Source organism: Electrona antarctica (genome assembly GCF_951216825.1).
Source record: "Electrona antarctica genome assembly, chromosome: 14".
Classification (NCBI taxonomy): domain Eukaryota; kingdom Metazoa; phylum Chordata; class Actinopteri; order Myctophiformes; family Myctophidae; genus Electrona; species Electrona antarctica.
In genome coordinates this window covers 16707004-16720739 of record NC_136795.1, presented here as the reverse complement: position 1 = coordinate 16720739, position 13736 = coordinate 16707004, and the positions used below count along the sequence as shown (strand labels likewise).

Genomic DNA, 13736 nt, shown 5'->3' with positions numbered 1-13736 from the left:
GCACAGGTGAGGACACTGCAGTATGTAACCCTGACCAACATGCTAAAGACAAGTTTAGGTTGAACTAGAAAAATGTGGGCCAGCATTGTATGAATTTTGAGTGTTGAAAATATGTACAAGTAGTAGAAGATGTTTAGATAAAATCTGTAGGTAAACAAAATCACACTTGTATGAAGTGAGGGGCTATACTCTAATCACATTCCGTGCTCAGCTTCCATGCTCAGCCAATCAAATAATTTCAAATTTGGTACACTGCACAAAGCTGGCTATATAAGGGGCTGACGCCCGCAAAAATCGGTCTTCTCGTGGCACTATAATAGTCCATTGTCCATTGCATTCATGATTTGAGGCATTTTATTCAAAACCAGCCAGTCCTGCAAACTGTATTGCTAATCTTAGACAATCAGTATGGAATATGAAAAATTGGACGGATCCGTCATGATCCCATGACTATAGAGATAGGGCTCTATCTTGCACCAGCCTTATCCCTTATCTCTAAACTTATTTGCCATTTTTTACTATTTTGAAAACCATTTTAAAATAGTTAAACTAGCCGATCTACATCTACACGTTGTGAGCTTGTAGATCAGCTATTTGAACTATTTTAAAAGGTTTTTTAAAATAGTAAAAAATTGCAAATAAGTTTAGGGATAAGGGTTAAGGGGTGGCGCAAGATATAGCCCATAATGTGTACCGAGTTGCGTGATGTTTTGGACAAGATCTGTAGGTGTAATATATCCAAAAATGTGTTTTGCACAAATCTGCCTCCTGATGGCGTACGTACGTTATAACAGGCCGAGGTGAAATATTTGGGGCAGAGCTTGGTTCTGCAGCTGGTATAGGTGGTTGCACACTGGACGCGTTTTTCGGAAAACCGAATGAAAAACGCGCCCAGTGTGCAGGGACCTTAAATGCTTGGGCCAATCTGTGTAGATTAGCTGTACACAAACGGACGGAAATACAACAAAAAATGTATGTACTGTTGAAACAGATATATAAAGTAATGTAGCAACTAGCAACCCACTTGTCCTCCCATCCACACAAAAAAGCAATTGTTTCAGTACTCTGGTTAGGTCTAAAACTAATACAGATTGTGGAGTGGGTAGCTGTGCAATTGTTTGTAGAGGAAAGGACAGCTGGAGATTGGTCTATAGTTGCTAGTCAGTAGTCACAGAATAGATATTGGTTGCTGACAGTAAGTGTGATCAAGTACTGGGTCAAAAAGTGACTAACTGGTATTATATCATGAATATTTTGCCGATAACATTTACAGAATCAATAGCCATTTATTGCTCACATAAAATGCATATTTTGTATTGACTATTTGTAGTGAGAGAGTATTTTACAATCCGCCACACACAGTTGTGTGCATTGATTATTTGTCAGTTATTTGACGGCTCATTTCAATTGAAGGCTAAACTACTTGGTATTAGGCCAAATATGCCACTGTCTTCAGTCTCTCATAATGTCTCTCTGCTTTCACTGCCACACATTAGACGGTAATGTGACATGTCATTAGCGCATAGTGGTGTAAAGCACTATGCACTTTTCCCAAGTTAATGACAAGGAAGTAACCCTTAATAATTCAGTGAAGTAGACTCAGATCAGTCAGCCTGGTTCAGCAGTGAGGTGCAGTATGATTTCTCTTGATTTGCATGAACCAGAAACAGTGCACAGTAAAATCCTTAGTGTTCATTTAACTCAACAGATGGAATCAAATGGTCCATTTGGTTTCATTTGTACCCTCTTCAGAGTTAAATTAACTGAGGATTTTACTGTGTGCCTTCACATGTCAAGTGGGGAAAATCAGGTGACTTGGAAGGTGGATTTAAAAAAAAATTCCAAGGCAAGGACTGTCATCATAGCAAGGACATCCTGCCATTGTCCTTTGTGTATGCATCATTGGTATTTGTGCATCAGCTGGCGCACAGGCTCTCCAGGGAAGCACTTCAAAACTAATTTCTTGAGAAGGGGGATAACTTCCAATGATTAGGCTACCTTATGCTTAGAATCCCTTACTTCATGGATGAAGAATCAATTAATCAGTCAGTCAGTCAGTCAGTCAGTCAGTCAGTCAGTCAGTCAGTCAGTCAGTCAGCAACCAAGAATCAAAAGGGCTTTATTTGTCACTCACGGTGTGGTTCAGATCCATTATAATCCCTATTTTTAAACATGATGACCCCCAAGGGTGCCTCTTAATTATAGAGGGATCAGTCTTGTTTGTACAGACTACAACTTATATTCCTCTATACTCAACAGGCTAGCCCGTCTCCGGACCCCCCGGGTTGAGCTCCTTTGGACCGCTACCACGAAGGGTCCGGTCTCACCGGCGTCAAGCGACATGGGATGCAATCTGACTTTCCCTGTTTTACCTCTGTGCTGCGGTGTCGGTGTCACGCTGACATATTCCAAAATAAGCATATGAACGCTATAGGAGACAACGAACCTTCTGACCCCCCCCGCGAACGGCTCAGAAGCCGTTAAGTATTTTTAATGTTTGTACGACTGTTTTGGCAGCTCTGAAATTCTCTCTTCGGTCCCTCCTTGTTGACATCTCGGTTGGCTAGCTGCGCCTACGAGGCGCGTAGGGAGGCGCAGCTAGCCAACCGATATGCTGGAGGCGGTACAATGGGATGTCAACAAGAGAGAATTTCAGAGCTGCCAAAATGGTCGTACAAACATTAAAAATACTTAACGGCTTCTGAGCCGTTCGCGGGGGGGGTCAGAAGGTTCGTTGTCTCCTATAGCGTTCATATGCTTATTTTGGAATATGTCAGCGTGACACCGACACCGCAGCACAGAGGTAAAACAGGGAAAGTCAGATTGCATCCCATGTCGCTTGACGCCGGTGAGACCGGACCCTTCGTGGTAGCGGTCCAAAGGAGCTCAACCCGGGGGGTCCGGAGACGGGCTATCAACAGGCTTACGTTCCATCTAGAGAAATTACACCTATACTCATATATTAACAAAATGGTTTCCTCAAAGATAGATCCTGCATTGACCAACTTTATTCACTATATGTACAATAATAAGAACCAGGTTAGATGAGAGGAAACCATTTTGCCGTAGCCTTAGATTTAGTCAACAGGGACCTACTCTGGTGCAGCCTGTTAGAATATGGAGTGAATGGAAAGTTTTACCAATCATTAGAATCCTTATACAGTGCACCTAGCCCGTCTCCGGACCCCCCGGGTTGAGCTCCTTTGGACCTACCACGTAGGGTCCGGTATCTCCGGCTTCAAGCGACATGGGATGCAATCTGACTTTCCCTGATTTACCCCTCTGCTGCGGTGTGGGTGTCACGTCCAAAAGAACCATATGAACGCTATAGGAGACAACGAACCTTCTGACCCCCCCCGCGAACGGCTCAGAAGCCGTTAAGTATTTTTAATGTTTGTACGACCGTTTTGGCAGCTCTGAAATTCTCTCTTGTTGACATCCCATTGTACCGCCTCCAGCTGAGTCCAGCATCTCGGTTGGCTAGCTGCGCCTCCCTACGCGCCTCGTAGGCGCAGCTAGCCAACCGAGATGTCAACAAGGAGGGACCGAAGAGAGAATTTCAGAGCTGCCAAACGGTCGTACAAACATTAAAAATACTTAACGGCTTCTGTGCCGTTCGGGGGGGGGGGGGGGGTGAGAGGGTTCGTTGTATCCTATAGCGTTCATATGGTTCTTTTGGAATATGTCAGCGTGACACCCACACCGCAGCACAGGGGTAAGTCAGGGGAAATCAGATTGCATCCCATGTCGCTTGAATCCGGTGATAAGGAACCCTACATAAAGTCATCAAAATGTCAGAAACTTTAACGTAGGGTTCCGAAAGGAGCTAACAGTGCACCTATAGCCTGTGTTAAAAATAAAAAAAACAGGCCTGGGAGTTAAACAAGGAAATATCTTGCCTATACTTTATTTGCAGACTTATATATTAATGATCTAGCTATAGGCTATACAATTAAGACACTGAAATGTGGTGTGCAATGTGGGGATCCAGTTGCTTTGAGCATCCTTATAACAATCAGGCCTATTGGCGTATAAGTCTGAGTTATATTAAATAAAATAAAGAAATAAAGGTCCTGTACCTGCGACAGTAAATCTTGATACTGGAAATGAACAGTAGTATAGAGCACAAGAAAACGCAAAACTATTTCCTTTTAAGTGAAATGGCTGGTCTTTATAATGTTTACAGATAGATCAAACCAAAATCATACAAACTGGGCAATCAATCCCTTCAAAATGTAAATTAAATGTTCCAGTCCCTTCAAATTATCCCCTGCAATGTCCCTTTAAAGGTGCCCAAAAGTCAGTGTTCCAAAAGTAATCCCGAAAAAGTAATCCAGAGTAATCCAACCGCTGTAGATCCTCTTTTGTTCGATTAGACAGTCCAAAAAACTTGTGAAACAAAAAGGCAATGCATTGCTTACCGGAAAAATGAGTATATGCTGCTCACCCAACCTTTAAGTCGGGCGTGGTCCGCTGGGTCCTTTGTTCACCAGCTCTGTTTGTTTGACAGAGCTCCAAGCCTCAGAAGCTGCCCTACCAAACTTTATTTCCTTCCCTTGGTAAAGTTCTTCGGTCAGACAGGCATTTTTTGCGTTTACCTCTGAATTGGCATAGTATTGGCCTTTAAAAGAGTGTGTTTGGCAAAGAAAACTAGCCACACCAAACTCTCTTCTTACTGCCCAAAATGGAACCCAGGCTCGGCGCCTCACTTCCTGGTCTTTTATAGCTTCCTGGAAATATTGCTCACACACAGTTCCCCACAGCTCCCCTTGTGATCAAACCTTGTCATTTGTCAACAGAAAATTGATGACCCTGGTTCAACTACACAAAACACATTATATTGTATATCCGTACACTACATTTCAGTGTTAAATATTCAACCTTAGTTTAACAAACATATTCCCCTGTTATTCCCCAGTATGTTTAATTTTCTTTCATACTCATACCAGGCCAGGAAATACATTGTTTCGCACATTTTATGTGGCAGTGTATATTGTTTGAATGGCTGACAATTAATGTGATATGCAAAAACAAAAAGCTATTTCATAATAAGTGGTGTAAAAAAATGGTGGATGTCTATAAATGAAAATAAACCAAATGTGATACATTTCAGAAGCTCTCTAACTCACATCAGTAAGTATCACTTTTATTTTAATGAGAAAAAGATGAACTATAAGTTTTGTTCATGGTTCCTACTTCCTGCACAGTCCTCAGTCTGCAGGCAGAGCACTATAGGAGTCATTGGTAAAATCAAGGCACTTTATCAGGCCTGCTGATAATGAAAAAAACAAAACACTAGAAAAATAAACAAAACTAGAAAAAGTGCCCTTCTGGGCACAGGTCTCCACCAGGAGGATAGGAGTGTGTGTGTGATGTTTGGCAAAATGTTTAGGAGCAATATAAGTTTGTGTGTGTGTGTGTGTGTGTGTGTGTGGCGGCTTGGCCTGTTGTAGCGCCACCATGAGGCTGATTTGAAAACGGTCAAGTGGCATTTCTTCCCAAGCCTAGTGGGAATATGCATGCACAGTTTCACCACAATCGGACGCAGCGTTGAGTAGTTGTGGCGATTTGTACAAAACGGATACAAAGCGGGCTACTCCTGAAAAGTTTAGAAGCCAATCGTAGCCAATGAGGGTGGATTATGAGAAATCAAACAAACCCGTCTTGATCACATGACTATGGAGAGCATGTGTACCGATTTGCGTGAAATTTGGATAAAATCTGAAGGAGTAATATTATAAAATGTGTTTTACATATGTTGGCCTCCTGGTGGCCCTATAAAGAGCAGATGTGAAAATTCCAGGCAAAGGTTTTTCTTTGGCCTCTAGGGAGTTGGCATACAAAGTTATCCACAGATCCGTGCAGTTAGAGGTCAGTTATAGCGCCACCATGAGGCTGAGTTGAAAATGTTCATGTGACATTTCTTCCTTGGCCTAGTGGGAATGTGCGTGCACAATTTCACGGAAATCACACGATGTGTTCATGATTTGCAGCATTTTGTTTGAAACTGAGCACTCCTGCGAACTTTGGAAGCCAATCTTAGCCAATCAGGATGGAGTCTGAGAAATCTGAAAGGCCCGTTTCGTTGAATGGCTCTAGAGAGACTGTGTACCAATTTGCGTGATGTTTGGACAAAATCTGTAGGTGTACTGTCCAAAAACTTGTTTTGCACAAAGCGGCCTCCTGGTGGCGCTATAACAGGCCGTTCTGGAAATGTTGGGGCAGAGGTTCATCGTTGGCATCCAGGGAGTGTGTGTGCAAAATTTGGTTAACAGTCCCGGAGATTAGCTGTTCACAGACGGACGGACACACGGACACACAGACACACGGACACACGGACGGACGGACGGAGTGCAAAACATACTCTCTCCTGGTGGAGACAATAATCAAAATAATGAATTGAAAACGATTCTTAAAGAAGTCCTCAGTCACCTAACTCAGGGGTTCTCAACAATTTTGGCCGGGGACCCCCGAAAATGCTTTGGCAACGTCTCGGGACCCCCTCCCCGCCCCCTCCCGACCCCCAATATAAATTGACTGCTACAATAACCTTAATAATAGACTAGAGACAATACACCATAAATAAATACTGAAACCAGATATGATCATTAGGGAAGGTGTATGCATGTACTATGTGTACTATATGTAAACTCTTAATTTCATTTTTTTTTAATTATTATTATTATTATTTGGGGACCCCCCAAAATAATTTGGCGACCCCCCGAGGGGTCGCGACCCACGGGTTGAGAACCCCTGACCTAACTGATCAATTTAACAGTTACACATGCAGTTAGCCATTGACAGTCACAGTATATTTTGAGCATTTGCTGGTTAGGTCATTATGCAACAATAAATGAATGCTAGTCTGGAATGGGTGTATACACAGTGTACAGTATGCAGTTACAGCACAACAAAATAATGTTTAGTGAAAACCGTTCATATCTGGTGTGGCATTCAGTGACATGAAAGAAATTTGCTTTTGCAGCAAATAATTCTGAATAATGAAGCCATTATTAAATTAAATAAAGGCAGCGTGAAGAATTACTTCAGTAGAGTGAAAACGACAGCTGATGTCATTCTAAAAAAAATGGCTTGGCTTATCATTAAAGCAACAACTCAAAGTACTGTAAAGTGTACACAGCGTATTCCTAATTCCTTCAATGTGTTGCTGTTTGATACCGTATATATCATACAGAGACTGAACAAGTTATGTTTCTGTTTATTTGTCTGATAAACATTCAGGGTTATTGTTATACAAGCTATTGCTAATTGCATGGAGAAATTGTGACCTTACTACTGCATTATAGGCAATCTGTCCTAAAACATGTGTTGGAAAGGAATGCATGCCTCCAGGGGAGCTATTCACCACACCAGGGAATTGTATTAGGCCTACATTTGTTTGCAAATTAACAAGTAAAGCATGTTAATCAGCTTTTAAAGACACCTCGAGTTCTGAGCGCTCAACACTTTTGCGTGAAATGCTTTGCTTTGTACAGTACAAAATGTAGAAATAAATCGGCTAGGCCATTCTACGGTTAATTTTCTATTAGTAGCCTACTGTGCAAAGAAACAATGTGTTTACAGTATGTAGTAGCAACATTGAGTGAGGAGCACTTGTTATCGGAGTCTCAGAATGTGTGATTCATTAATATTGTGAATGCCACTGAACCGGTATCTGTCTAGAGATGCGTGGCTTAGCATGGGAAATAAGAAGTATTTGGCATTTTATTCGTATTATTCAGTCCTGAAAATGTCACAATCAAGGTCAAGGTTGAAATCGGTCTTTCTACTAACAAAATGGATGTGTGGATTTACACAAAACTTGCTGGGAATGATCAGTAGACGGCTTTGGAGAGATTAATAAATCTTTGGTTGAAAAGATCAAAGGACAAAATCAAGGGAAAGGGCAAACTGACTCAATCATATCTAAGGTGGTATTGGGAGGTATGCATTCTTTTTAGATGTATCTAGTGCATAATAAGTTAATAACTGGTCTTTCTTTATTTATATAGTCTAAGACCATTTGTGTGTGGCAGGCATGTCTGTCCGTCCATCCATCCATCCATCTTCAACAGCTTATCCAGAGTCGGATCGCGGGGGCGACAGTTCCAGCAGAGAGCTCCATACTTGCCTCTCCAGCTAGATATTAGTGTAAGCATCGACCAACAGAAACTGAACAAATACCTATATGGAGGGTTTGTGCCTGATCACATGCATTACACAAAGTAATATAACAAGCATACACGTGTGTAGATTTGAACACTTACTAAATCTAACACTAACTAGAACTGCACTGTCGAGTGCCTCCTCGAGTGCGCAAGCAGAGCACGCAAGTACTGTCGACCGCTACAAACTTTCAAATCTCAGCCTCTCTGTAAAACATTGAAATTAAATTAAAAGGCCGGGTTATAACTGGCTGTCAATGGTGATGTAATTACGATATGTTTCAATATTGGTTGGGTAACAGGTAACGTATGTATACATATATGTAAGTTGTAAGTTGAAAGTACTATACTGTAGTCGGCTGGCTTTTTTATGTGCGTATGCTTGGTAGGTATATATACTGATGTTGATGGTGACGTAATTAAGAAGTGTTTCAATGTCGGGTTATAACTGGCTGTCGATGGTGACGTAATTAGGATATGTTTCAGTGTCTGGTGAATTAAAGGTATTGTCTGTATGTATACATGTATGTAATCTGAAACCTATCTTTATTACGTCACCATCAAAAGCCAGTTATAACCCGGCATTGATACATATCTTAATTACGTCACCATCAATACCTACCAAGCATACACATGCATATTTGCGTGCTCTGCTTGCACAAGTAATTATACCTTTAGTTCCGACCTCGCATTTTGATTGCCTGAGAGGAATTCTAATGAGTGAGGATATCTCCCGACAACAGCATCTCTATCAAAGTATCATTCTGCCTCGTTTACCTTTTCTTTTTTTATAGCTGTAATAGTAATGGCTGTCAGCCGTCAGAAACAACAAAACGTTAATCAGCATCAGTCTGCTGCTGGAGCAAAATTAATTATAACAACTTTATCATCACAGTCCCACCCACCACAGTCCCACCCACCGCGAGTCCCTGTGTGTGTTTGTATAAATTGTATTTAATTGCCTAGTCAACTTTTAGCCTATTAATGCTGTGTGCAGACTCAACTGCTTTCCATGGAAAGCAGTGTTGTCCGTCAGTGGAATCTATATCTATATATATATACCGGTGTGTGTGTGTGTGTGTGATATAGATATATATTATGCCCATATACGGAGATCACTTCAGCACAAATCGACATTGCAAGGAAAAAATATGTCACACTGAGTGCCTGGATTGTGCCCAAATATGTTGGACATGCCTGCACAATACTGACATAGCCTCTTCCACTCAAATATGTTGGACATGCCTGCACAATACTGACATAGCCTCTTCCACTGTTACATTCATTAAATGTGAAGTTGATTATGAACACTATATAAGCAAGGTGTTGTGTATGCATGGCCCACATGACAAAACAGTGCAATGTTGACACCGGCACCTGAACCGCCCTCTTCGCCTCCAGCTGCAGATCCACCCGTTCCCAAACCATTGTTTAAGAACTGCTGGAGCTGTGGGATCCTCTCTGGCGGTGCTTTGCTTCTGTCTGCTGCGTATGTGTACAGTGGAGCCCGTAAAGCAATGGTCCGAGGCGGTCCGACCTCCGCGGGGACAGTGGCTCAGATTACTTTCGCTTTAGTTTTGGCTTCCTGGGGAATCGTTGTCATCGCAGACCCAGTAGGAAAGTCACACAGGAAACCATGAAGGTTAGAGTAAACATCATGATCTAAAAAGAACAAGCATATTTACTCTTCAGTTGACAAGAGGCCAAGCAGATTCAGCACAATCTTGTTCCAGACTGCCTGTACTGTATATAGCCTCATCCCGATTTTAGCCTACTATATTATGCTCATATTTATAAACTCAAACAAAAAAACAGAAATAAACTAAATAAATAAACTAAACTAAAAGTTGCTGCCCGTCCAATGTCTGGATTTTGACATTCATGACTTTGTCATGTGGCAGCCAAGTCTATGGACTTTTTTTAAAGATTTGTTTTTGGCTTTTACAGTGACGACAGACAGGAAAGAGGGAGGGAAGGGGAGAGACATGAACGGGACTCGAGTCAGGCCAGAGCCTACTGTATGTGGCATGCACCTGGACCACAAGGCCAGCGGGCGCCGGCCCAAGTCTATGGACTTTTGTTTAGAGCACCTTAAACAAACATTACCAGGCGCCCTTCACTTCACTCACATGTGATTGATTAGTTTTTTACCAAACAAGGGCCTGGCATGCCAGGCCCTTGTTTGGTGAAAAACGAATGCATTGAGGCCAAATAACTCAACCGTGGATTAGGACACGTATTAGGACCGGTACAAAAAGCCCTGGGAGTGATGGAATAATGACTTCTACAAGCTCATAAAGCGTTGCAACATCACTCGCTTTGAGCTTTGAGTATATCGGCCATTTCTGGCAAATGTTCCCCCCATAATAGGCATGTAGGGGTTCAAGTGGTTAAGAAACGGAGGTGTATAGGTCTGGCATGTAAGTTAAGATGCTTTAATTTATTCTGCATAGCTTTGTATTTACTGTATATTTATTAACGGTATTTGAGCTGTTTTGGGGAATCAGGGTACCGTATACACACAGTACAAATCTGCTCCAAATGTCTATTCATACATGACATTATTATCCATATAAATCAGCATCACTCTGATGCAGGTGTGCTCACTGCTCCAGTAAGAGTTCATTTAATTGCGTTGGAGCTCCGCTCTCATAAACTTTCTTCTAACTATGTGCAAAATACAGATTTATTGTGCAATAAGATGATGAGCAGAGCCAGAACAGCATGCAGTGGATCGGGCCATCCGGAGAGCTTAGCTGTCGTTTGGAAAACTGTCTGGAAAGATGGCAGAGAGAGCTGAGCTGTTAACGTTGTTTGCTAAACTGGCTGGCAAGATGCTGGGCAAGGCAGGCTGGCGGGTTACAGAGCAGAGCAATGCAGACATTCATAGATAACTAGAAATGAATCTGAGGCAAAATTCAACAATTTAGCCCTATCCTGAAAGTCTTACCGGTAATATCATTTGCATTTTTAAACTAAGCAGATTAGTAACAAGACCCTTGTTTATGAAATGAAGGAATATTATAATGAATTAAATAATAGTCAAACTATTACTGTATGTTGCCCCTCTCCCACATGTCCCGCAAAAGGACTGCTGCACTGTGGCTGGACAGTTTTGACCTGGTCACCCTGCCAAAAATCCATATCATGGTACAGGAAACTGAAAGGCAACAATATTGCTGCAGAGATGGTGCAGCTCTGAAAGATAAACGCAGGTGTGCAGAAAAGTCCATCATTTACTACTAGGTTGTGAAACAAGTTCAGAGAACCACAGATTCTGTTCATATAGCACACAGTGTGTTGTTAGTTTAGGCAGAGGTCAGCTAGGTTCACAAACAAATTTGAAGGAGTCAGAAATGGAAAAGAGTGTCAGAGGAATGTTTCTGCAGCAGCTAGCGGTATGCCTAAGTATCTTTCTTCATGCCGTACACACATTTGACTACAGTGGTTGGAATGATGAGAGTCTTGGAGTTGGAAGTGCCATGAAACATCATCAGGTTTCACGATGATTGTGGAAGAGTTGTATGGCTTGAGAGACTAACTGAGTCTGACTTCAGGGCTTGCAATACAGACTGTGGTACTCTGCTGGTATAGTACTGGTGGTTGCGTAGTGTAGCAAGGACCCCGGCGGAGTTCATGTGCTTTGCGTTAGCATCGTAGCTGTACGCATTGCCATGCACGTCTGTCAGTTCACCTCCCATGGCTCGCAGGAGTGCTTCAGGACCACATGTGTCCCATTTCCTGCACCCTGGGCTGGCAAAGACATAGGCAGAGGCCTTTCCCTCAATCAGCTGAAGGATCTTATTTCCTGCACCACCCATTCTAGTGACCTCATGAGGTTCCATGGCGTTGACGCAGTCTGTTACTAGCTTGTTGCTATGGGAACGGGTGGTGGTGACGATGCGCCTTTCGCCCGGGACCTCCTGCAGCTGAAATCCAAATGCTCCTAGTCCCAGCATTCCCCACAGAGTTCTTCCCAAGTTGGCCTCTGCTCCGAGCTGGTAGTTGTAGAATGGCTGGTTAATGACACCAGCGATGGCTTTGCCTTTATACGCAATACCAATGAGGACAGTCACATTATCCAGGATCCCTTCCGTATATTCCTTTGTGCCGTCGAGGGGATCAACCCACACGACTAGCTCCTCCTCTTTCACAGCACTGTACTCGACAGGACAGGTCTTCTGAAGGATGTCCTCAGCCTGGCCATTTTCAATAAGGTCTTCCCTTACCTCCTCATCTGGAAGGTCCTCCTCCCCAATGATGGTGATTTTGGGGAAGCGTCTGGACAGTGAGGCAAAGATGCTCTGCTGGCCCAATCTGTCGGCCAGCGTCTGCAGATCATTATCCCCCGTCTTTCGCACAATACCGAGCTCTCCACTGTCGAGGACCTTCCTCACAATGGAGCCAGCCTTTTCAGCCGCGGCCCAAGCAGAGGCCACCACATTCATTATCACTGCGGGATTTCCAGACATTAATGCGGTGAAGTAAGCAAAATTTATGACAATGTCTGGTGTTGACTTTGCTTTTCGCACAGCAAAAACAGAACTGTTGTGGAACAAGCAGTCATGGCACAAGTCAACACAAAACAAGTTTCCACAAACAAAAAACTAATGGTAGCTATATAAAGGTATATAGGCCTTTTAAAATGAGGCTGAACTAAACTAACAGACCTAACTGGATGAGACAAGAGAGACGAGTCATATGTCATAGATATGTCATAGACCACTGACATCACCACATGGCCCCATAAGTCAGAGATCCGGATTGGAGCCACGCCATTCCCATGTCAGAACAGCGTTCAACATGATTCTATGAGAGTGTTTGTGTCTATGTGCCCGGAGATAACCTCGCAAACTGCTGGGCCGATCGGCACCTATTAGTGGATTCGTGGCTTGCGAGATCAGTTCTGGATAGACCCCCACACATACACATGCATACACACACGGACACACACACACACACACACACACACACACACACACACACACACACGCCCTCTCAGGGATCGCTATAGCCTAGCTCTTGCACAGCTATGCTTTAAAAGTGCTGTACCGGGTTTTGTGATGGCAAAATCTACTTTGCTTGCATTTGTTTGTGTGCTAAGAGAGTGACTTTGAGAAGTCAATGGTCTTTTGGCTTATCAGTTTTTAAATGTTTTTTTTTTTTGTGGCTTTCGCCTTTATTTTATATTTTTTTATGGAGGGACAGACAGTAGGCTGACAGGAAATGGGGAGAGAGATGGGGGGGTGACATGCAGTAAAGGCTGCCAGGATCGGGAGTCGAAACAAGGGAGGGAGGGCACACTGCCAGACTGGACTACCAGCCAAGGTGCCTGGACCGCTGAGCCACGGCCCAGGCCAGCTTATCAGTTTTTAAAGGGATAGTTCACAATTTTCGAACTTAAGTTGTATGAAATACTTGCCATTATTATAGTTGTTGCAACTGTATTCATTGATTGCCCGAGTCCCGTGGAGGGAGTTCTGCTCTGGTTTTGGTGAATATTAAGTAGTTCTGGTCATTTTGTGGGGGGCACTGGGGCCATGCATTAAAAGTAAATTGATCCACAAAACT

At 42.9% G+C, this 13736-nt stretch overlaps 1 protein-coding gene across 1 annotated transcript; it reads right to left on the bottom strand.

The window, feature by feature from the left end:
* Window positions 1–11665: 11665 nt before the first annotated feature.
* On the bottom strand, window positions 11666–12637 carry LOC306937026 (3'(2'),5'-bisphosphate nucleotidase 1-like; the record flags this gene model as incomplete). The annotated part of the gene is made up of 1 exon (XM_079520700.1): window positions 11666–12637. One exon carries the CDS (start codon window positions 12635–12637, stop codon window positions 11666–11668), a length of 972 nt encoding a protein of 323 aa, XP_079376826.1.
* Between the last annotated feature and the right edge of the window lie 1099 nt (window positions 12638–13736).